The following is a 25,761-nucleotide window of genomic DNA, read 5'->3' as shown; positions in this document are numbered from 1 at the left end:
AATTTATCCGCTAGGATTTAATTATTTTTAATACAATTTTAATTAAATTATTCGAAATAATTTAATTCTTCGTTTAAATTTTCATAAAATTTATAAAATTTAATTATTTCTAAAAATTTTTGCAAGAATTCAATTATTTTTACAAATAATAAAATTTTTCACAGGAATTTAAATTATTTAAAAAAATTTTTAAAAATTCGTTGCAAAAATTCAATTATTCTCATAAATAATAAAATTTTTCACAGAATTTCAATTATTTTTAAATTAATTTTAAATAAATTATTTGAAAAGTGCAATAATTTTCAAAAATTTTATTAAAATTCTTCGAAAGAAATCAATTAATTTTTAAAATTTTGATAAAATTCTTTATATGTTTTTTGTTTTAAAAAATAATCAATTACTTCTATCAATTATTTATTGTTGTATTTAAATAATTAAATTTAAAAATTATGAAAAAAATTAGTCTTTTGAGAAATTTTAATTAAAATTTGTTCAATATAGGTAGTTAAATTCTCGTTAAAATTAAAAATATTCATTTAAATTTCCAATTAATTGGGAAATTTTGTCAAATTTAATTAAAATAAATTTTCTATTTTTAAAAAATTAAATGGAAATAAATTTTATATTTTAAAAAAAATAAATGGTAATAAATTTTATATTTTTAAAAAATTTAATTTTTAACTTTTCAAAAATATTTTAATATACAATCAAATTTTTGAAGAATTCTGACTTACAGTTTGGAAAATAATTGAATTTCGTAAAAATTTAGAATTAAAGTTATTTTCCAAATAAGAAAAAAATGTGAATATTTTTTTATGGAAATAAGGAAAATATCAGGGAAATGCAGAATCAAATTTTTGCGAATTTTATAAATCGACTAAAACGAGTTTTTTTTGTCGTCAAATTTAATTATTTATTAGCTACTGTCTTCCTACTTTTTTCACTCTTAAATCTACTTTTTGCTACTTTTCTAAAAAATAATTATTGAATGCAAAGTCTGAATTCATAATAGTAAAATAATTAATAATTAATAATATCAAATTAATTAATAACTAATAATATAAAATTAATTAACAATTAATAATAGTTAATAATTCAAAATATTCTTGATATTTTTTTAACTTACTCATTATCAATGGTTTCCTCTTTCCTTATCGTCTGAATTCGAAGATTTGAGTCAAGTTTGCGTTGAGATGCGTCACTGCAAAATAAATTTTGAATTAATTAGACAAGAGAGAAAATTTTTAATTAATTATATAAAAAATCTCATTTTTATAATAGGATTATTGTGAATTATTATTATAAATATCTAGGACTAAACTATTAGATATACAATTTATTTATTTATTACAGAATTAATATTTAATAATGAAAAATAAATTATTAATAATATTAATATTATTATGAAGTAATTAATAATGTTATTATTAATAATAATTAATAATATCAATAATACTGAAATTATTGGTTCAAATCTGATTGATTTGAATTAAATTAAAAATTATTTGAGTCGAGTAAATATTTATTTGATAACAATAAACAAGTAATCGGTTATTTGAATCAAATTAATTGTTTTAGTGTTTAATTTTTTTTAATTTTTTTTTATATTTACGCGAGATAATGACTTGAAAATTAATAATACGTAACCGTTATGAAAATAGAGAATTATAAACAAATTTAAAGAAGAGAAAAAATAATGAGACTCTTGAGAAAAAATGTGTGAACATTATATTGAAATTTACACCATTTTTTTTTTTTTTTTTTGTTATAATTTTACTATAACCCAATTTCATGGTATAATTACTTCACGTGCCCGTGTCTGCTCCTAACGGTGTTCTAATATCACAGAACAACTTTAATCGCAAAATGTTGATAATTCGAAAAAATAATCAAATTAATGTTATATTTTATCGCCCAGTCAAAAGGCATGTAACTTTAATATAAACGAGGTTAGCTCACGAGATATTTAGAAAACCAATTTCCAACTGTTAATATTTCACTCTTCGAGATTTATTAATTTATTTATCAGCCAGAGGAGTATATTATAAAACATAAATTTACTCATTTTAGTTTTAATAGACATTTTCAATATTTGATTATCAGGGGAAAAAAATAAATGGAAATTTTAATAGAAACTTGTCAACTTTTGGTATTAAATCACCTAGTTCTGTAATATATAAAAGCAATTCTAAATTCTAATAGGATATCTAATCTTTAGGTTCATATATATACGAATGTCAATTGGTTTATTGCATTTGGACAATGAATGCTTTCAATAAATATGTGTATTCGTTTGGCGCATCTATAAATCAGTGAAAGGAATAGAATGAATTGTAAAACCGCGAAAGTTAAAATATTACGGTGAAATAAAATAAAATAAAATCAGAAGAAGTAGAAAAAAAACATTTTAAATGGGAGCGTCTGGTTGGAAGTCTATCGATCGATTAGAGAATGAGAATGACACTAGTCAGTCGTTAATCAATTGATCCGGCGCCAATGTTACGACAAGGATTTGGCAGACAAACAATAAATAGAAAAGAAACTTGGCACTTGTTAAGGTTTCTTTTTTAAAAGCAGATCGATGTTCCTTTCACTCTTTCGATTCTATTCAATTTCTTTTATCGCTAACATCATTTTTCTGTTATTTCACAAAACACAGTTCGTTTTGTTCTGAAAGTATTTTTTTTCTTCTCCTTCTTCTTCTTGATCGGTTCTTTTGATTTTTAATTTCGGGGGAAAAATATCCGAAAGTTATTTAAAGGAATTTATTTATATATTCATTTTTTTTAATTTTTATATTAATTATAATTTTTACATTTTTCAATTTCAATTATTTTTATTTCTTTTTTTTTGGGTATTTTTTAATTTCAATTATTTTTTAGTTTATTATTATTTACTAACAAATGTTACGCACAAAACATCGTATTCAATTTATTATTATGCAAAATAACAAAATTTTTTATTTTCAAATATCAACTTCAATTTTTAAATAATTTTAGATTCAAAGTTTAAAAAATTCACTTTTATTAAGTACATCATTAATTATTATTGTTTTGTAGGAATTCAAGTATTTTCAAAATTTCACTAAAGGATTCAATTATTTTTTTTTAAATTTTCAATAAAATTTTTCGAAACAATTAAATAATTTACTAAACTTTTAATAAATTCTTCGAAAAAATTCAATTATTTTCTAAAATTTTAATAAATACTTATTAAAAATTCAATTATTTTTAGACATAGTAAAATTCTTAACAAGAATTCAATTATTTTTATAAATAATAAAATTCTTCTCAGGAATTCAATTATTTTCAATTCAATTTTCATAAAATTCAATAATCAAATTTTTAATTATAATTATAAACACACACGATTATTTTAAAAAGTCGAATAAAAAATTCTTTGTTTAAGTCAATTATTTACAAAATTTTGAATTAAAATTATTAAAAAAAACTACATTATTTTCAAAATAGAAACTTAAAGAAATTCTTCAAAACAATTAAATTGTTTACAAAAACTCAGATAAAATTTTTTAAAATAATTTAATTTTCTATCAATAATTTTAATAAAATTTAATAGTAAAAACAATTCTTATCAACATTGATTATATTAAAAAAATTAAAGAAATTTTTTAAAAGAATTATATTATTTTCCATATTTTAATAAAATGTCTTGAATGAATTAAAGTACTATTAAAAAATTGTAATAAAATTCTGAGAAAAATTTATTTATTTTCCAAAATTTTTTAAAAATCAAATATTTAATTTCAATTATTAACAAACATGATTATTTTAAAAAATTTCAAGAAATTCTTTATAAAATTGAATTAATTTCAAAATTTTCAATTAAAATAAATTATTGAAGAAAGTGTAATAATTTTGAATATATTCAAAGAAATGTTTAAAAAAAAAAATTAATTAGATTTTTCAAAAATTTTAATAAAATTTTTCGGAAGAATTAAATTATTTTCATGAATAATAAAATTCTTCGAAAGAATACAATTATTTTGAAATTTTTCGATAAAATTTTTTGCAAGAATTCATTATTTTCAATAAACTTTAAACAGCGAACAGATTTCCGGAATAAAATGATTTTTAATATAGATTTTTTATTTTTCTTTTATTTATTTCTTACTTATTTTTAATTTATTTTTTATGCCTTTTTCATAAATGAAGGAAATAAAAATATGTTTTTCATTTTAATGGTAATTCATTTTTAAGTTATTATTATATTATTATATTAATTAATAACTAACAACTTCTTACTGCATTTTTTAAAAAAAAACTAGCAACTTTAAAAATAATAGAATTTAAAAATTTTCCAATTAAAATTTTTGTTGAAAACACACAAAAAAATTCAATTTTGGAGAAATTACAGATAATTGCAGAAAATCAATTATTTTCAACAAAAAAATAAAATTCTTCTTATAAAATTCAACTATGTTCAAAATTTAAAAAAAAAATTCTCGTAAAAATCCCAATTATCTTTATAAATAACAAAATTCTTCTCCAAAATTGAATTATTTTCATAAATGTCAAAAAAAATTCTTGTCCTAATTTCAATTATTTTCAAAAATAAAATGCATTTTTCTAATTTCAATAATTTTCAATATCTACTATTTTAATAAAATTTTCCAAAAAGAATTCAATTATTTAAAAAAAAATTTATTAAAATTGGATACAAACATTTAAATATTTTCATAAATAATAAAAATTTCACAGGAATCTTCATGTTTTCTAACAATACTTTTATGAGTTGTTTAATTTAAAAAATATTTGAATTTGAAATTTTTGAATGTCTTAATTTCTGTGGAAAATCCTGTTCCAAAAATAAGATTAAAAATAGAAATTGTGCAAATATTTTTCTTCTCTTTCTAAAACAAAATAATAATTTTGTTAAAAAAATTGTGATTCATAAACAAAAATAATGCAAAATAAATAAATTTTCTATTTTATAATCACAGTTGTTTAATAATTTTCTAATTTTCCTTAGAAGTAAAGAACAAAAATCTGCATAATTTCAATTTGACAAAACATCAATTATTATTATTAGTATTGAATTCAAATTATTACAGTTAATTATTAGTATTGAATTTATTTACTCTAACGTAACAATAATAGTTTAGAATAATTATTTAAAAGTGCAAAAATAGTAAATTTTATTATCAAAAAAATTTTGTTCGTTTTTTTGTTTCAGGAAGAATTGGAAATCCTAAGGGCGAAGGTTGAGCGTTTGGAGCAGGAGAGAAATCATTTGAAACACGACAATGACAAACTGGAAGCAAAGGTGAGTCAAATTTTTTTTTAGCTAATTAGAAAAATAGATCTTCAAAAATTCGACAACAGGAAAGAAGAATTTATAAAAAATAAAAAATAAAAATCGAGCAAAAGAATAATCATCATCAGAAAGAAAGAAAATTGACAAAAATTTAAAGAGAAGGAAAACAAATAAAAAAGAGAAAAATGAAAAAGAAATAAAAAAGAGTAAGATAAAGAAGAAAATAAAATAAAATAAAAAAATGGGTTGAAATGACGAAACAAACAGAAGAAGAGGAAAAAAAAAATGCCAATCGGATTACATGGCGAAGGTTGAAATAAAAATCCTCTATTTGGACAATTGATTGGCAAAAGATAAAGCCAACATGTCTGTGCATCGAGAATGAGAAAAGAAAAGAAAAAGGGGAAAAGGAGGATTAAATTGGTCCTGCGTGAATGTTCCCAGGGAACTGTTGGGATTAGCCTTGCTCGTCGTTCTTTTATAGGGGCAAAAAAGTTGAAGGTGTAGGCAGGGATTTTCAATGGGCAACCCTTTAGAGTTGCCCGGCGCGAATCGTGGGTTAATTAAACCACTTAGAAAACAACCGCAAAGAGTTGAAAAGAAAACGATACAACTGACCGTTTAGCGTCGAGTAAGTGGAAAATGCGAACGAGGACGAGCAAAAATATGCGCTCACAGTGTATAACCCTTCACTGAGAGTTTATGATCAACGATCACATTATTATTTTCCTCTCTCAAACTCTCCCTTTTTCTCCCCTTTTTACTTCTCTCATTTTTTTTTTATTTTTACTCTCTCTCTCTCTCTTTTTTTTATTAATTCTCTTCCCTTTCATTGCAAGGACCGAAAAAAGGAGAATAGTATTTTTCCTCCACCGATTAGTCATTATTTTATAGAATCATTTTCTAAAATATTTTAAAAAAAAAAAAATTTCAAAACGGAAAAAAAATTGTTATTTGTATAGAGAGTTAGAAAAACAATTTTTTTTTTTTGTTTTTTGCTCATTGAAGAATTCTCACGCGAAGTAAATTTCTATAAATTAGATGCTTTATGAAGTTTTTCACTGGAAGGATGAAGTATACTCATGAAACGGTAATTTTGAAAACTCCCACGCAAACCTTTCGGATTTGTTTCGAGGAAACAGAAACCGACGATTTTTAATTGTTCGATATTTAACAATTTTTTTTTCTCGACCCCGCAAAGAAATGGAATGCAATTAGTATTCACATTATATGATAAACGGTGAATTAGTTCGAGCAAGTGGAGGGAAGGAGTAATTATTATTTTACGATTGAAACAATTTTCTTTTTAATTCCGAGTTCAACTCCGAGGGAAAGTGAAGAAAGTAATAGTGGTAATTTTCGAAAAATTTTCAGAATGAAGAATAAATAAAATAAATAAAATAAATAAAAATAAAAAAAAGGAATTTAAAGAATAAGGAGAGTGGCAAAATAGAAAAATAAATATTTCGAAAATCTCGGGACAGGAAAAATATTTTTTTTTACAGTCGTGAAATAAATGAAAATTCCAAGGCAAGTGGCCTTGTAAAATTAAAGAATAAAAGTAAAGGAAAATTTATTTTTTTTGTTTTGTTTTTATTTTATGAAATTTCACTTGATCTTAAATGGCACAATGGACCAGTATCTAAAGAATGTGAAAGAAAGTCAAGGAGCAGATAAACTAGATTGCAAATTACAGACATCTTGCGATGTATTTATATGGACTCTGTAATGTTATTCATACAAGTAAAAGTCAAGTAAAAACGGAAAAAAGAAAACAAATAATAATTAGCATTTGTATTTGTAACTCTAGTATATGTTTACTCCTGCGTAATAATTATTGAGAGAGAGAAAAAATAGGAGTTAATAAGAGATGAAAATATTAGTCTCGTAAAACTAATTTCACAATAGTTTTTTTTTTTTTTTTTTTGAGAAATTGTCACGACAGAGACAATAATTTAGGTAAAGAGTATATATTTATCAATTTTCCCTCGAAATTACAGGATTTTCATATGATTTGTGTAGAGAAAAAAATAAATGTCGCATGAAAATGATGATGATGATGATTGGTGGAATAAATTTCATTCTTAATTTACGGTGAAAGCTGATTAATAATTTCATGTTTTGTTATTTCAATGATTATGTTTTTGCTTTTACTTTTTACTCTTCCTTCGTGGGGGGGCGAAGACTTTCTATGGTGGAAAAGAAAAATAGTTTCGCTAAAAATAAAATTAAGAAAAACTAAAAACAAAACTAAAGAAAACTACAAGTAAAAAAAAATATCTAAAAAATTACAACTGAAAAAAATAAAACTAAAAAAACTGAAAGTAAAAAAATTAAAATAAAAATAACTAAAAGTAAAAGAAACTAAAAGAAAAAACTAAAAACTAAATAGAACTAAAAGTAAAAGTAAAAGTAAAAATGAAACTAAAAAATAAATGCAAAAATAATACTAAAACTAAAAAAACTAAATGTAAAAATAAAGCTAGAAAACTACAAGTAAAAAGAAATTAAACTAACAGTAAAAAAATTAAACTGAAAAAACTGAAAGTAAAAGAAAATAAACTTAAAAAGAACTAAAAGTAAAAATAACAAATAAAACTAAAAGAATTGAAAATAAAAGAAACTAAAATTGAAAGTCAAAATTAAAATAAAACTAAAAAAGCTACAAGTAAAAAAATAAAACTAAAAAACTACATGTAAAAAAAAAAATTCGAAAAACTAAATGCAAAAATAATACTAAAGCTAAAAAAACTAAGTGAAAAATAAAAATAGAAATGAAAAACTTAAAAGCTGCAAGTAAAAAGAGAAAACTAATAAACTACAAGTAAAAAAATAAAATTAAAAAAACTAAATGAAAAAATAAAAATAAAACTAAGAAAAACTGAAAATAAAATTAAAGAAAACTACAAGTAAAAAAAAATATCTAAAAAATTAAGTAAAAATAAAGTAAAAAAAAATATCTAAAAAATTAAGTAAAAATAAAGTAAAAAAAAATAAAACTAAAAAAACTGGAAGTAAATAAATGAAGCTAAAAATAACTGAAAATAAAAAAAATAAAGCTAAAAAGCACTAAAAGTAATAGTAAAAAATGAAACTAAAAGAATAAATGTAAAAATAATACTAAAAGTAAAAAAAACTAAATGTAAAAATAAACGTAGAAAACTACAAGTAAAAAGAAATTAAACTAACAGTAAAAAAAAATTAAACTAAATAAACTGAAAGTAAAAGAAAATAAACTTTAAAAGAACTAAAAGTAAAAATAACAAATAAAACTAAAAGAATTGAAAATAAAAGAAACTAAAATTGAAAGTCAAAATTAAAATAAAACTAAAAAAGCTACAAGTAAAAAAATAAAACTAAAAAACTACATGTAAAAAAATAAAATTAGAAAAACTAAAAGCTATAATAATACTAAAGCTAAAAAAACTAAGTGAAAAAATAAAAATAGAAATAAAAAATTTAAAAGCTGCAAGTAAAAAAAATAAAACTAAAAAACTACAAGTTAAAAAATAAAATTAAAAAAACTAAATGCAAAAATAATAGTAAAACTAAAAAAACTAAATGCAAAAATAATAGTGAAACTAAAAAAACTAAATGAAAAAAAAATAGAAATAAATCACTAAAAATAAAAGTAAAAATTAAAATAAATACAAAAAAAGTTTAAAATAACAGTAAAAATAAGAACAAAACTAAAAAAGCTAAAAATAAAAATGAAACTAAAATAGCTACAGATTAAAAAAACAGAACTAAAAAAACTAAAAGTAAAAATAAAGTAAACAAAGTAAAAATAAAACTAAAGAAACAAAATGCAAAAGTATGAATAACTAAAAGTAAAAATAAAACTATAAAAAGGAATAAAAGAAAGAGTAAAAATAACTAAATGTAAATATAAAAAATAACTAAATGTAAATAAAAAAATAAATCTAAAAGAAACTAAGAATAAAATTAAACCAAAAAATAAATAACAAAAAAAGGCAAAATTGATTTGTAAAATATTTTTAATTAAGTTCCACAATAAAGAAAAATATTTTACAACCTTGCGAATAGTAAAAATTAAAAAGGAATTTCTTCCTGGTTTTCTTGATAAATAAATTTAAAAAGAAAGAAAGAAAGAAAGAGAGATGCAAAAAAGAAAAAAAAACTTGAGGGAAAAATGTTTTGACAAATTTAAAAGCTTTGTCGGTAATGTCGTTAATCATTTTCACTTGACTCGGTAATTACAACATTGTTACGCATGTATAATTTGCTCCCGTGGCACAAAAGCGCTTTGAAACATTTTCATGATACTTTCGAGGCATCGTTAAATCTCATTTGGCTAGTTTCGCATCCAACAACGACGCCGGTTATTCATTAAGAACATGCAAAAGATTTTCCACAAGGTTTTACGATCTTGTCAGGGGATTGCACTCTACTGAAGCGATCAGTGTATTATACTGCTCATCTCTTCGAAAATTCAAAGAGCAACTATAGGCAAATGATTGCTATTAACTTGATCGTTTACCTAACTTTCGCAGATAAAAGCCCTTCAGCTTTTTGATCATCTATGATGAGTCATATTTACATCATCGTTAGCTGCATGCGATATTTTTTTTTTTTTCTTTTGCTTCATTATTTTTTCTTTCTTTTATTAATATTTTTCCTTATTATTTTTTGCTTCGTTACTTTTCTAATTTTTTAATTTTCTATTGTTATTTTTTAATGATTTTTTAATGTCTATTAATATTTTTTTTATTTGTTAATATTTTTAAAAAAATATTTTTATTTTTTAAAATTATTTTCTTACTTTTTAATAATTTTTTCCTTAATATTTTCTATAATTTTTCATTATTTATTATTTTATTATTTCTTTATTTTAATATTGTTAAAATAATTATTTTTCAACTTTTTCCCATCGATATTTTTTACAAAACAAAAATTATGTAACAAATAGTTTCTTATTCACTCAATTAAAATATTTCTGATGATAACCAAATCTGAGATAATTAGGCAAAGTGCCAAGTAAATTTTCCTAATAAATTATTTTTAATATTCTATAAATAAAAAGTGATAAACAATATTTTTATTTTTAATTTCTAAAAAAATTTTCCACGATTTCTATTATTTTTTATTACAATTAAAATTAGCTATTATTATTAGTAAACTTTAATTAATAATTTACTGAATCGATAAAAAATGAAAAATAAATTAATTATAATAAATAAATAATCTATTAATTAATTTATTTTGTAAATAAAATAAAATACCTCCTTTTATTTTTGTACACAAATGAGGAAATAAATTATTGATAAAATCAGTCAAATTTGTAAACATTTATAAACTAAAATTGTTAAATAATAAAATTTAATTAAAGTAAATGATACTAGAATAAATAATTAATAATAAACTAATAGATTAATAAATAATAATTAAAATAAAAAATTGGAAAAAATGAATAAAAAATGAAATATAAATTGGAGCAAATTTTTTTCATATATTAAAATATTTTTTTTATAATATTGGGAAGAGAGGAAAATAGTGAGAATTCAGTTTTTGATTAAAGGAGTCGATGCACTTGAAAAGTGCCGCTAGACAAAAGTGCCAGTGACCCAGATTTTTGCGAATGGAGAAATTTGCTCGCACGATTTTCTCAATGCCCTTCGTGCCTCTCGTATTGACCTCAAAGTGAATCTCGACGGTAAATGCGGAAGAGATCCTTTGAGGAAGGTCGTACAGGAATTTGAATTCCAAGATTCAACTGTCTTGATTTCAAATTCGAAATGTGAAGGTGAACATTCCACGATTTCAAGATTTTCGGATTAGAGAAGCTTTCTATATATACATAAGTATATAGAGAGGACTTTGATTTATAGAAAGACCCGTTTTCTTGTTTTATCAAAACGAAAAAAAATTATTTCCCATTTATTTATACAAAAGATTCGATTTTATCGTGTAAGTTTTCTTTTTTCTTGAATTAAATGCGACAAAGTTAAATTAATGTAATAAATAAATGAAAAACGAAATAAACAATTGGAAGAAAGGATAGAAATAAAAAAATAAAATTAAAAATAAAAAAAAAATTTTTTTTAATAAAGGAAGAAAATAAAATAAAAATCTGAATAAAAAATTTAAAACACAGAAAATAAGAAAATAAAATAAAAAACTAAATATATAATTTAAAAAACAGAAAATAAGAAAAGAAAATAAAAAACTAAATATAAAATTGAAAAACAGAAAATAAGAAAAGAAAATAAAAAACTAGGTAAATCAAAATTTTAAAAAGCGAAAAATAAATAAAAAACGAATTAAAAATTAAAAAAATTGTAAAAATAAAAAACGTAATAAAAAAAAATAAAAAATTGCAAAAGGCAAAAATAAAAGAAATGAAAAACGAAATAAAAAATTGAAAAATGGAAAATAACGAAAGACAAAAATAAATCAAAGACAAACTAAAAAATAAACAAACAAATAAAAAACTAAATGAAAAATTAAGATAAGAAAAAAAGAAAGTGAATAAAAAAATGTTGACATTAGATATCGGATAATTGATTGAGAAATTAAATTATTTAAATCAGATCACCTAATTAGAAAGTAAATTATCAACATTGTAAAAAGTGTCCAATATTTTGCGAACAGTTTAGAGTCAAGAAAGTAAATTTTTTTCTAAATTCAGAATCAAAAGAGCGAAAGAAAAAATAAAAAAAATGCCGAGAGATTGGAAGATATTTTTTTTTATGTTGATATTTCGTGGGAAAGTTAAGGAGATTATTGGGAGTTATAAGAGAAAAAAGAAAGAGAGAGAGAGAGAGAGAGAGAGAGAGAGAGAGAGAGAGAGAGAGAGAGAGAGAGAGAGACTGATAAGTAATTCTCTGGGACGACAACGTAATTAACGAAAGGGAGATTCAAGAGAGATAATAAAATAACCACGTTCGCGAATGACTTTTATTGCAGATCGTGTGAGAGCCTGCGGATCGCATTACATGATTATTATCTAGTAGCAACAGGAGAAATACGCCTCTTCCAACTTCCTATTAAAACGGAAATTCAAATGCACTTGACATTTGCCAAACAATTTTATTTTAATCTCAATTCGATTATAAAACCAAAAAAAAAACTGTTATTTTTTTCTATAGGAATTATTTTACTTTTTATTTTAATTTTATTTCACTAGTTTGTTTATTTATTTTATTTTTATTTACTTTTTATTTTGTTTATTTGCTAAATTAATTATTTATTAATTAATCCACAATTGATAGTAAAATTTTCAATTCGATTATAAATTCACGGAAAAAACTGATTTTTGTTTGTTTAGTCATTAATGTTATAAGTTAATAATAATTTCGTGTTAATTATTCCATGCACAATTAATACTAAATTATTGTCAATTCATTGATAAATTCATTCAAGAAAAAATTTTTTTATTACGTTTTTTTAGCTAAATTTTTTTCATTCGTTTAATAATTATTATTAGTTAATATTAAATTAGTATTAATTAATTAATTCGTAATTAATATTAATACTAAATTCTCAATTCGATTCGATACACAAGAATTCAATTATTTTCAAAATAAATACAATTCTTCGAAGAAATTCAATTATTTTTAAAAATCTTAACGAATATTTCGTCAAGAATTCAATTATCTTTATAAATAGCAAAATTTTTCTCTAAAAATTCAATTATTTTAAAAAAATTTAAATAAAATTCTTTGCGAAAATTCAATTATTGTTATAAATAAAAAATTTTCACTGAAATTCAATTATTAAAAAAGATTTTTTTATAAAATTCTTCACAAGAATTCAATTATTAAAAAAATTTTTTTAAATTTAACTTTTTTTCGCAAGTGTTCTATTATTTTTATAAATAATAAAATTTCATTTAGGAATTCAATTATTTTCTCGACAGAATTTTAAATATTTCTAATAGAATTTTAAATAAATTCCTCGAAAAATGCAGTTATTCTTAAAAATTTTATTGAATCTCAACGAAAGAAATCAAATTTAAGAAACATTCAATTATTCAATAAAATAATAAAATTCGTTGCAATTATTCAATTATTTTCATAAATAACTTTTAATTCGTCTCAGGAAATCAATTATTTTCAAAAAAATTTTAAGTAATTCTGCACAAGAATTCAATTATCTTGTTAAATAACAAAATTCTCCCCATAAAATCAATAATTAAATTCTCGTAGAATTTTCTAATAAAAATTGATTTAAAGAAATGAAAATGAATTTTGGTTAAAATTTTAGATAATAATTTAATATTAAAATCATTATAGCATGAATTTTTAGAAATAATTGAATTTTAAAAAGGTCTCAAATTGAAATCTTTGGAAATCTAAATTTTTCGTTGTTTTAAATAATAATTGATTTAAAAAAGAATTTTAGTTAAAAATTCTAGAAAATAATAATTGAATTTAAATGATGGAAATAATTTGGAAGAAGTTAGTAGTAACAATATTCTTATATAAAATAATAATTTTATCCCTGGATTATTATCGTTAATTATTATAAAAACATGAAGAATTCGATTGACTTCTTCATGTTTATAATAATATTTTTATAAGTTGTTTAATTTCAAGAAGGTTTGAATTTGAATGTTTTGAAAAATTTTAATTCCTAATGAAAAATAATAATGATAAATAAAACAATAATTGTTTTCGAATAATTTTACAATAATAATTAAAGAAATTCGCAAATATTCGAACATTTTTTTAAGCTTCTAATCATTTTTAGAGTGAATCAGAATATTCTTTAGTGTCAGGGAAAAGGTCAAAATTCTATCTGGAAATCAGGGAAAAGTCAGGGAAAAACAAAGTGAAATTTTTTTGGCAACCCTGAAAAATTAATAATTAATACTAAATTAATATTAAATAGTAGGTATGTACTAAATTTATATTAATTAGTTAATTAATTGCAAGTTGCAATTTGAAACTAATTATTTCATACTAATCAATATTAATCGTAAAAAAAAATTTCCAGTTTAATTTCAATTCGATAATTCCTAATTATTAAAAATGACATTAATTATAGTGAAAATTAGAATTTTTTCACCTTTGCACTGGAAAATTGATCACTTTCGATATTTGTTTGGTGTCCTCCTTCCTTTTTGACGATATCATTATTATTATTTTTTTTTATCCATTTTGAAAAGAGGATTTTGGCCCCTGTCCAAAGAGTGTTCGCTTCTTCTCAGAATAACTCGGAGGTGACCACCTCCTCCAAGAGCGTCACACCTCAGGACAAACCGGGTGGCCAACGAGGCAGTCGTTTCTTGACTTTTCCTCAATCTGGTTGTCATCGATTATGCAACCATAAGTCATGAACTTTCGGTTCAAATTTTCCCATCGAAAATGTCAATTTACCGCCGATTCTAAATCCCATTGTTAAAAACAAAAAAACAAAAAAATATTCGACTATATTATTTGGATTTTGGAGAAAAGGAATTCACAAAGTGATTTGAAAATTGTGTTCAAAAAAAAATTTTTTTTGGGAAAAAAAATGTTTAGTGCCGGAAGAATTGATCAACGGAGGAAAATTACCATTTAGGATGTAAATTAATTTTGTACAGTTTTTCTAATATCAAATTGAGGAATAAACGAATAAAAACATTGCAAAATTTTTTTATTTGTTTTTTGCCTCGATTTGATATTCTTAGAAAAACTGTGATTATCAGTTTGATCTGTTTGATGACACATTTTTTTTATTTGCCTGTTTTGATTTTTATTTGATTTTTAATTGACAAAAAAGATTAATTTTTAATTTGGTGAATAGATTCAATATTTGACAATTGGGAAGAAAATTTGTCAAGTGGGATCAAAATTTTGTCAAATAGGTTTAATATTTGACAATTGGGACCAAAATTTGTCAAATTGGGTCAATATTCGTCAAATGGGATAAAAATTTTATCAAATAGGATTAATATTTGACAATTGGGAAAAAATTTGTTAAATTGGATCAATGTTTCTCAAGTAGAAACCAAATTTGTCAAATTGAATCAATATTTGTCCAATAGAAACAAAATTTGTCAAATAGGATGAAAGATTGTCAAATAGGAATAAAAATTGTCAAATGGGATCAAAATTTTGTCAAATAGGATCAATATTTGACATTTGAGAGGGAAATTCGTCAAATTTAATTAATATTTGTCAAAAAAGATCAATATTTGACAATTGGGAATAAAATTTGTCAAATTTAATTAATATTTGTCAAATGGGATCAAAATTTATTCAAATAGGATCAATATTTGACAATTGGTAAAATAATTTGTCAAATTGTATCAGTTTTTGTTAAGTAGAAACAAAATTTGTCAAATAGAGTCAACATCTGTCAAATAGAAACAAAATTTGTCAAATAGGATTAATATTTGACAATTGAGAACAAAATTTGTCAAATAGGATCAAAGTTTGTTAAATAAGATCACTATTTGACAATTGGGAACAAAAATCAAATAGGAATATAAATTTTCAAATAGAAATACAAATTTTCATATGGGATCAAAATTTAGCAAATAGGATCAATATTTGACAATTGGGAAAAAATTTGTCAAATTGGATCAATCTTTGTCAAGTAGAATCCAAATTTGTCAAATTGAATCAATATTTCTCAAATAGAAATAAAATCTGCTAAATAGGAACAAAGTTTGTCAAATAAGAATAAAAACTGTCAAATGGGATCAAAATTTTGTCAAATAAGATCAATATTTGACATTTGTAAAAAAAATTTGCCAAATTTAATCAATATTTGACAATTGGGAGAAAAATCTGAAAATTTAATCAATATTTGTTAAATAGGATCAAAATTTAATCAAATAGGATCAATATTTGACAATAGGGAAAAAATTTGTCAAATTGGATCAATATTTGACAATTGGGGAAAAAATTTGTTAAATTGGATCAATGTTTGTCAAGTAGAAACAAAATTTGTCAAATTCAATCAACATTTGTCAAATAGAAACAAAATTTGTCAAATATGATCAACGTTTGTCAAATAGGAATAAAAATTGTCAAATGGGATCAAAATTTTGTTACACTTAATCAATATTTGCCAAATAAGATCACTATTTGATAATTGGGAACAAAAGTTGTCAAATAGGAATAAAAATTGGAAAATAGGATCAAAATTTTGTCAAGTAGGATCAATATTTGACATTTGAGAAGAAAATTTGTCAAATATAATTAATATTTGTGAAATAAGATCAATATTTGACAATTGGTAAAAAAAATTTGTCAAACTGGATCAATGTTTGTCAAGTAGAAACAAAATTTGTCAAATAGGATTAATATTTGACAATTGGGGAACAAAATTTGTCATATTGAAGCAATATTTGTCGATTAGGATCAATATTTGACAATTGGGAACAAAATTTGTGAAATTTAATCAATATTTGTCAAATAAGATCACTATTTGATAATTGGGAATAAAATTTGTCAAATAGGAATAAAAATTGTCAAATGGGATCAAAATTTTGTCAAATAGGGTCAATATTTGACATTTGGGAAGATCATTTGTCAAATTGAATCAATATTTGTCGACAAGGATCAACATTTGACAGTTGGGATGAAAATTTGTCAAATTGAGTCAATATTTATCAATTAGAAGTACAATTTGTCAAATGGATCAAAATTTTGTTAAATAGGACCAATATTTGACAATTAGAAGTACAATTTGTCAAATGGATCAAAATTTTGTTAAATAGGACCAATATTTGACAATTAGAAACCAAATTTATCAAATTCAAACAATATTTGTCAAATAGAATCAAAATTGAATCAAATAGGCAAATTAATATCAATTAAGTAAATCCGAATAACCATGAAATTTGTCATTTAGTTTTTGAATTTCTTTCGAAAACAGAAGAGGAAAAAAGCCACCTGTTAAAACAATGCCATTCACAACAAGTTTACGTAGCGGTTCCTCGAGTTCGAGCGAGTCAAGAACTCCAATCGATGACAATAATGAGAAACCAATCATCACCGCCACGAAACTTGGCATTCAACACTTGGAAAGTGCCCTGAACAACGGAAATCTCATCCGACGGCCACCACTTCCACCCAGTAATTTTCAAACGAAACCCCTCAGCAAGATAGCAGTTATCAGACCAAACTCCTCAACGAGAATACTCAGCAGAAGTCCCTCACCTAGTTTCACGACAACCAGTCGAAGTTTCTATCCCTCAAATAATTCATCTCTGACAAATTCACCGAAATCCACATCCTATTATCCATCATCAGCCTCGTCATCATCATTATTATCGTTTCGTCCAATAGGCAAGAATTTCATCAAATCACCAACGCCACGACGAATTTTCCCTCAAGAATCATCAACCAGTGGCTATGATCACATTGAAATGGAGAGAAAAGAACAGGCGCCGGTTGTATTTGATGCGAGTTTGAATTTTGTATTGGGACTTGATAAGCAACAAGTTAGACAGTCGTTCAAGCCGACAGCATCGCATCTTGAAGCTGAGACGGCGTCGAATTTACTCAGTTCGAGGATTTCGCAATTTTTACAACGAACCGATCATATTATGGATGAATGGCGGCGAATTGGTCATAGAAATGAATCGAATGAGATGATTGATTATAGGAATAAGGATTTATTGAAGAGTCGAAGTGCGACGAATATTATGATTAAGGGATTTCAGTATTTTAGTCGATCGAATAGTGGTGGTGGAGGGAATCGTAGTCGTTCTCGATCGATTTCGAGATTTTCTGAGGATACACTTTCCATGTGCAATGGAGAGGTCAGATTTTTTTAATTAATTTCTTATTTAGATAATAAATAAATAATAATAAATAAATAAATAAATAAATAAAAAATAATAAGTAAATAATAATAATTAATAGGGTTGCCAAAGGTCAGGGAAGTCAGGGAAATTAGAATTGGTCAGGGAATTTTATTAAAAGTACTGGAAAATATTAAATTTTTAGAATTTATAAGAAAATTCTGAATTTTGGTGTCTATTTTGTTTGCCTCGTAAACTATCTTAAATTACCACGAATTCGAATAGAAAACCTTCAATTTTTTCTATTTCTGACAATAATAATTTATTTTTAAATAACTGACAAACTATCATAAAATTATTACTTATAAATTATTTAATGAATAATTTTACTTAGAAATTTTAATTAATTAATTGGATTTGAAAAGAGATGCGTTTACAATCATCATAAATAGATGAACTTCAAAAGGTTTCAATTTGAAATTTTAGAAAATATCAATTTTTAATTAATTTAAAATTTTAAATAGGAATTTTAAAAACAACTGATTACAGAAATTCAATCATTTTCAAAAGTGATAAACTTCTTAACAAAATTTTAATTATTATCAAAAAATTTTCCTCATTTCAAATATTTTTAATATCTACTATTTTAATCCAATTTTCTAAAAATTAAATTATTTAAACCAAATTTTAATAAAAATTTCACAGGAATTAAATTACTTACCAATTTTTTTTTATAAATTTCTTCGCACCAGTTCAATTATTTCGAAATTATAAATGCTTTATAATATTTGAAAAATTTTAATAAAATTGATCATAGAATTCAATTATTTTCGTAAAATATATAACACTCTTCCTAGGAATACAATTATTTTGTCAAAAATGTTTGTAAAACTCTTTGAAACAATTCAATTATTTGCGTAAAAAATAAAATTCTTCGAAGCAATTCAATTATTTAAGAAATTTTAATAAAATTCTTCCCAAGAATTCAATTCTCTTCAAAAATAAAAATTTTTCACAGAAATTAAATTTAAAAAAAAAAAATTTAATAGAATTCTTCGTTAGATTTCAATTATTTTCAATTCTGAGTTTTGAGAAATTCAATTATTTAAACAAATTTTTAATAAAATTTGTTGCAAGAATTCAATTATTTTCATAAATAATAAAACTTATCGCAGAATTAAAATTATTTTTTATGCAATTTTTAAATAAACTGATAGAAAATTGTATTTATTCTTAAAATTACTTTTTAAATTCGTCGAAAGAATCCAATTACTTTTAAAAATTTTGATAAAATTCTTCATAAAAATTCAATTTTAAAAAATATCTATTTAATTATTTAATAAATTATTTATCTTTCTATTGAAATAATTGAATTCTCAAAAAATTTTCTAATAAAAATTGATTAAAAAATGAATTATAGAAAATAAAATATTTTATATTATTTATTTTCTATTAAAATTAATTGAATTCCTGTGAAGAATTTTATTATTAATAAAAATAAATTAATTCTTGCATAGAATTTTATTACAATTTTTGAAAGTAATTACATTTTTTCGAAGAATGTTCTTCAAATTTCTAAAAATATTTAATTTATTTCGAGAAATTATATAAAATAGTATTGGTATTGGAAATAATTGAATTATTTCGAAGAATTTTAATAAAATATTTAAAAAGAATTGAATACTTTTGATTAATTTTATTATAATTATTGTAATAGATGTTGAAAGTTTCATGTAAAGAATTTTATTATTTATGAAAATATTAAATTTTTTTGAGGACTGTAATAAAAATTTAATTAAAAATAATTAAATTCTTATAAACAAATTTTATCAAAAGTTTCGAAAATAATATTAATTTCTTTTATAGAATTTTATTAACACCTACAATATTTAATTTTTTTATTAAATTTTTATTTTTAAAATTTTATTTTGAGAGCAGACAAAAAAATATAGAATAAATGAAACGTTAGATAATTTTTTTTATTATTTATATCTTATTGTCAAAATTTAAGTCTGAGAGTAGAAAAAAAAATTCAAAATAGAAACTAAACGATAAGTTATATAATAAAAAAAATTACTAAAATAAAAATTTGTTCTAGGTGTACAAACAAAAATTAAATATTGAAAATAAAAATCAAATAACAAAATATAAAAATTTATGTTAACTGTAGAAAATAGAATTTGAAATAGAAAATAGAATTATTTTTTATATTACATATCTATTTTCTAAATTTAATTTAATTATTAAAATTTTTTGTTTCAGCAAATTTTTATTATAGACAATTTTTTGTTCTCTACTTTTTTTCGGAATTTAATTCTGAAAGTAGAAAAAAAAAAGATTAAAAATAAAATAACAAATTATTTGCAGCATAGAAAATAGAATAAATTAATTGTCTTAACAATTTTTTATTAACTATTTTCCATTTTCAAAATTAAATGCAATTTTAAAAATTTTTACTTCAGCAATTTTCTCTAATTTGTTTTTTATTTTAAAAATCCAATCCGAAATGTGGAAAAGAAAATTAAATATTCAAACTAGAAAAGAAATAAAAAATCAGATAATAAAAATTTGCTAAAATAAAAAATTAGTTTTCAGTACAGAAAATGGAATTAATTTTGGAAAATAGAAAATAGTTATTATAGTAATTAGATCATAAAAAAATTATTGAAGTAAAATATTTATGCTAAGTGCAAAAAATAGAATTGAATTTTAAATCTTTTCATAAAGTTCATAAATGCAATAAATTTTTAAAAAGATCAAACGATTTAGGAGAAAAACTATTTTTCTTGACAAATTTTCATAAATTTTCTCTTGGAAATTTTTTTAATTAATTAATTAATTTAATTCTAAAGAGAAAAATTTTATTATTTTCCGTTGAAAAATAGTTTTTCCTCTCAATCGTTGATTTATAAACGTGGTGAACTTCAGAGACAATTTTAAAAATAGAAAATAGTTACCTTAGCAAATGTTTTGTTACATAATTTTTTGTTATCTATTTTCAAGTTTCAAAATGTAATTCTAAGTGAAGAAAAACAGAAGTAAATTGTGTTTTTAAATAAAATACAATAAAATAAAAATTAACTTTGCAAGTGAGAAAAAATAATAGAAAATTAAATAAATTAAAAATTAATTTTACAAATGGATAAAAATAATAAAAAATTGCTAAAATAAAAAATATACATATATTCTAAAAATAAGTGTAGAGAAACCGTTAAATATTAAAAATAGAAAACAGAAAATTAGAGAGTAAAAATTGCTAAAATAATAAATTTTTTCTAAATCAAGAAAAAAATACCTTTTTTATTTTATCAATTTTTTGCTAGCAAATTTTTTGAATTTATTTTTCATTATTAAAATTATAAATCTCTAAGTGTAGAAAATGTAATTAAAATATAAAAATAGAAAAATGCTAATACAAAATTTCTTTATGGAAAAATAAAAATAAAGAAAATCCTAATATTGAAAAATAGGAAATAGATGGTAATAAGGAATTAAATAATAAAAATAGATAATAAAAAATTAGTTAATAAAAAATGAGATAATAAAATTTTTTGAAAATAAAAAATCCATAAAAAAATTCATAAGCGTAGATTACAAAATTAAATTTTGCCGAGAAAAAATAGACGAACAAACAATTAAATAATATCTAAAGTAGAAAAATATTTCAATTTTTCTCTATACTGAATTCATGAGTTTTTTTTTCTACTGAAAAGAAAAAATTATTTTCAAATTAATTAAAATGATAATTAAACGTTAAATGAAAGATAATTAAAAAAGATTAAAAATTCTGTTAAGAAGTATATTAAAAGCAAGTAGATCATGAGAATATAATTAAAAAAAAAAAAAATCTTGTCTGTTACAGTTGAGTGAGATGACAGCAGATTTTGCTGAGGAGCATTCCACATCAACGTTGGCAGCTGAGCGAATTGATGCCGAGACATCGGAACGTCTTCGTTTGGAACGAGAACTCCAGGATGTCACGGAGGCCAATAAAAATCTTCAACAAGCAACAGAACGTTTGGAAATGGAATTACTTTACGCGAGAGCAGCCGATTTAAATGGACTCGCATCGGATGGTGAGGACGGCGAAGATGGTGGTGTTTATAAACAAAGATATGAGCACGCAATGCGGGAATTGGAATTTTTTAAAAGAAAAATGGCACAACAGCACGAGGACGATCTCGAGCAATTAGTTGGACTCAAAAAACAATTAGAAAAGAAGGTATACTTTTTAAAAAAAAAATTTTTTTTTAAAAAAGGTATAATTTTTTATTTATACAGATGCGTACCTAATAATTTAAATTTTTGAAATTTAATTATTAAAAATCGATTATTCGAAATTTTTTCCCTATTCGATTTTTTTCGATTTTTTTCTACTTGTTTTCAACAAGTAGAATTAAATTTTGAAAAATATTCATTAAGTTCATAACAAATTTTTTAAAGATCAAACGATTTAGAAGAAAAATTATTTCTTGAAAGAAAATACAGAAAATTTTGTACAGATTTTTCTAATTCGAAAAAAAAAATTCTAAAGAAGAAAATTTTATTGTTTTCCGTGTGAAAAATATTTTTTCTTTCAATTGTTAATTATTATAAACGTTTTAAACTTTACTGACAATTTTAAAAATAGAGAATAGTTGAAAAAAAAATTATAAATAATAAAGAATTGATAAAATAATAAAATAATCTATTTTCTATTTTAAAAATGTAATTCAATTTTTAAACTTTATTAAATTGAATTAATAATACTGTTATAATTAATTTAAATTTATTAATATTATAAATATATTTATTATATTATATTATTATTAGTTTGTTGTTAGCTATTATCTATTTTCAAAATTTAATTATTTTAATTTAGTTTCAATTTTTAAAAATCGATAATTAGCCATTATTTCGCTATTCGATATTTTTTTTGGTAATAATTGGAAACAATTAGAAAAAAATATAATTGTAAACAATATTAATTTTATTTTATTTATGTACGGGAAATGTAAAAGGCCGAAAGGTCATACATATGAATCCAATAAAATAAAATATTAATTTTATTTTTGACAAATCATGATTATTGAATTCTATTAAAACTTTTAGGAAATAATTAAATTCTTCGAAGAATTTTATTACAATTTTTAAAAATAATTGAATTCTTTAAAAAAAACTTCTTTGCATTTTTATTATAATCGATTTTGTTAATAATTGTAATTCATAATTTTACTATTAAATTTTATTGAAATTATTGGTTAAAAATTAAATTTTTTTAAACAGTTTTATTAGAGTTTTGTAAATAATTAAATAGGTAATTTTAAAAAATTTCTTTAAGTTTTTAATTGACTTAAACGAACAATGTTTGTCAATTTTTTAAAATAATTGTGTCTGTTAATAATTATAATAATTAAAAATTTGATTATTGAATTTTATTAAAATTGTATGGAAAATAAAATTCGTTTTGGAAAATTTATTAAAATTCTAGTAAATTATTGAATTCTTTCGAAAAATTTAAAAAAATAATTCAATTTTTTTGTGAGAAATTTTATTTAAATTGTAATTAAAATAATTGAATTCCTGTAAAAAATTTTACTATTTATAAAAATAATTGAATTTTCGCGATGAATTTCTTCAAATTTTTTGAAAATAATTGAATTAGTCAAAGAATTTTTTTCGACTTTTTAAAATAATCGTGTCAGTTAATAATTATAATTAAAAATTTTATTCTTGAATTTTATTAAAATTGTATTGAAAATAATTGAATTCCTAAGAAGAATTTTATTATTTATAAAAATAATTGAATTGTTTTGAAGAATTTATAAAAAATTTTTAAAATAATTGCATCCATTCCTGAATTTTTATTATAATTGAACTAAAAATACTTGATTGCTGCAAATCATTTTATCATTTATAAAAATAATTGAATTCTTCCGGAGAACGTTTTTATGAAAATAATTGAATTCTTGCAAAGAATTTGATTAAATTACAGGGTTGCCACAGGTCAGGGAAATCAGGGAATTCAATTATTTAAAATACAAAATTTCATAAAATTTTTCGAAAAATATCAATTATTTAAAAAGATTTTTATAAAATTCGTCGCAAGAATTCAATTATTTTTATAAATAATAAAATTCTTCACCGAAATTCAATTATTTTTATAAACTTGAATAAAATTCGTGGCAAGAATTCAATTATTTATATAAATAATAAAATTCTTCACATAAATTCAGTTATGTTTATAAACTTGAATGAAATTCGTTGGAAGTATTAAATTATTTTCAAAAGTAATAAAATTCTTCACAAAAATTCAATTATGTTCAAAAATTAAAAAAAAATTCTTGTCAAAATTTCAAGTATCATTATAAATAATAAAATTCTTCTCCGAAATTAAATTATTTTAGAAAAATTCTAATAAAATTCTAGGAAAAATTTTAATTATTTTTATAAATAATAAAACTCATCGCAGGATTTTAATTATTTTTTATACAATATTTTAATCGAATTTTTCGAAAAATGTCATTATTCTTAAAAATCTTATTAAAATTGTCAAAAGAATTCAATTATTTAAAAATTTGTTATAAAAATTCTTTATGAGAATTCAATTTTAATGTAAATAATTCAATTCTTCTACAATTTTCTAATAAAAATTGATTTAAAAATGAATTTATTACCGAAGAATCTATTTATTATTATTTATGAAAATAATTGAATTATTGCAACGAATTTTATTACATTTTTTTTTAAATAATTGAATTTTTTTGAGAAATTTTACTACTTGTAAAAATAATTAAATTCTTGAGGAGGATTTGATTAGGATTTTTGTAAATAATTAACTTTTTTGAGTATCTAATAATTTTTAGAGTGAATCAGAATATTCTTTAGAGTCAGGGAAAATGTGAAAATTTGGCTAGAATCCAGAGAAAAGTAAGGGAAAAATAAAATTAAATATTTGTGCCAACCCTGAAATAATTTAAGTCTTGTACAAAAAATTTTATTAAAATTTTTGAAAACAAACAATAATATGCAATTAATTAGCAATTTTTTTTTCTATTCGGTATTCTTTTCGATAGCAATTGAAAAATTAAATTATAAATTAAATTATAAATTTTTCTCGGAAATTTAAAGTAGTTTTTAGAAAATTTTTAACTAAGCGGAAAATAATAATAGTAACAATAATAGATAGTAATAATAATGAATAGTAATAGTAATTAATAGTAATAATAATAAATAATAAAAATAATTCATAGTAATAAAATAAATAGTGATAATAATTAATAGTAATAATAATAAATAGTGATAAAAATTCATAGTAAGAATAATAAATAGTAAAAATAAATAATAAACACTCATAATAATACACAGTAACAATAATAAATAGCAATAGTAATAATAGATTAGTAACAATAATACAGAGACTATTTTTGATGATGATGATGGGGTAAACAAAATTGTGACTCAGCAGCGAATGATTAATTTTGTAGTTCGGAGAGTAGGACGTTTATTTGTACTAGTTACGAGAATAACGGTGTTATTTACTATTTACGGGTGCGGTTAATTGAGACCAGTTAAAAGAGTTGGTTGTTTCGCTATTGCAGTTGGCTGATTCCTACGAGGAAATAGAGGAGCAACGTCAAGTTGTCGGCCAGTGGAAACGCAGGGTTCAAAAATTAAATGGAGAAATGCACGATCTTCGACTTCTCCTTGAAGAACAAACGGCGAGGAATAATTTACTTGAGAAGAAACAGCGCAAGTAAGACTTCAATCCATTTCATTTCATGTTCATTCAAAAATCACCAGTG

The 25,761-nt window shown here is 21.6% G+C and overlaps 1 protein-coding gene across 4 annotated transcripts in view; it reads left to right on the top strand.

The window, feature by feature from the left end:
- The window catches only part of LOC122508493 (unconventional myosin-XVIIIa), a 252,631-nt gene that overhangs the window by 218,124 nt on the left and 8,746 nt on the right, over positions 1-25,761 (top strand). For all 4 annotated transcript variants that reach the window (XM_043621891.1, XM_043621892.1, XM_043621894.1 and 1 more), the window contains 3 exons: positions 5,194-5,283; positions 21,840-22,199; positions 25,558-25,712. In XM_043621891.1, coding sequence (XP_043477826.1) covers positions 5,194-5,283; positions 21,840-22,199; positions 25,558-25,712 — 605 coding nt within the window. The remainder of the gene's footprint in view (positions 1-5,193; positions 5,284-21,839; positions 22,200-25,557; positions 25,713-25,761) is intronic.

This window comes from Leptopilina heterotoma, unplaced genomic scaffold, assembly GCF_015476425.1.
Source record: "Leptopilina heterotoma isolate Lh14 unplaced genomic scaffold, ASM1547642v1 Lhet_54, whole genome shotgun sequence".
Classification (NCBI taxonomy): domain Eukaryota; kingdom Metazoa; phylum Arthropoda; class Insecta; order Hymenoptera; family Figitidae; genus Leptopilina; species Leptopilina heterotoma.
This window is presented reverse-complemented; position numbering and strand designations above follow the sequence as displayed.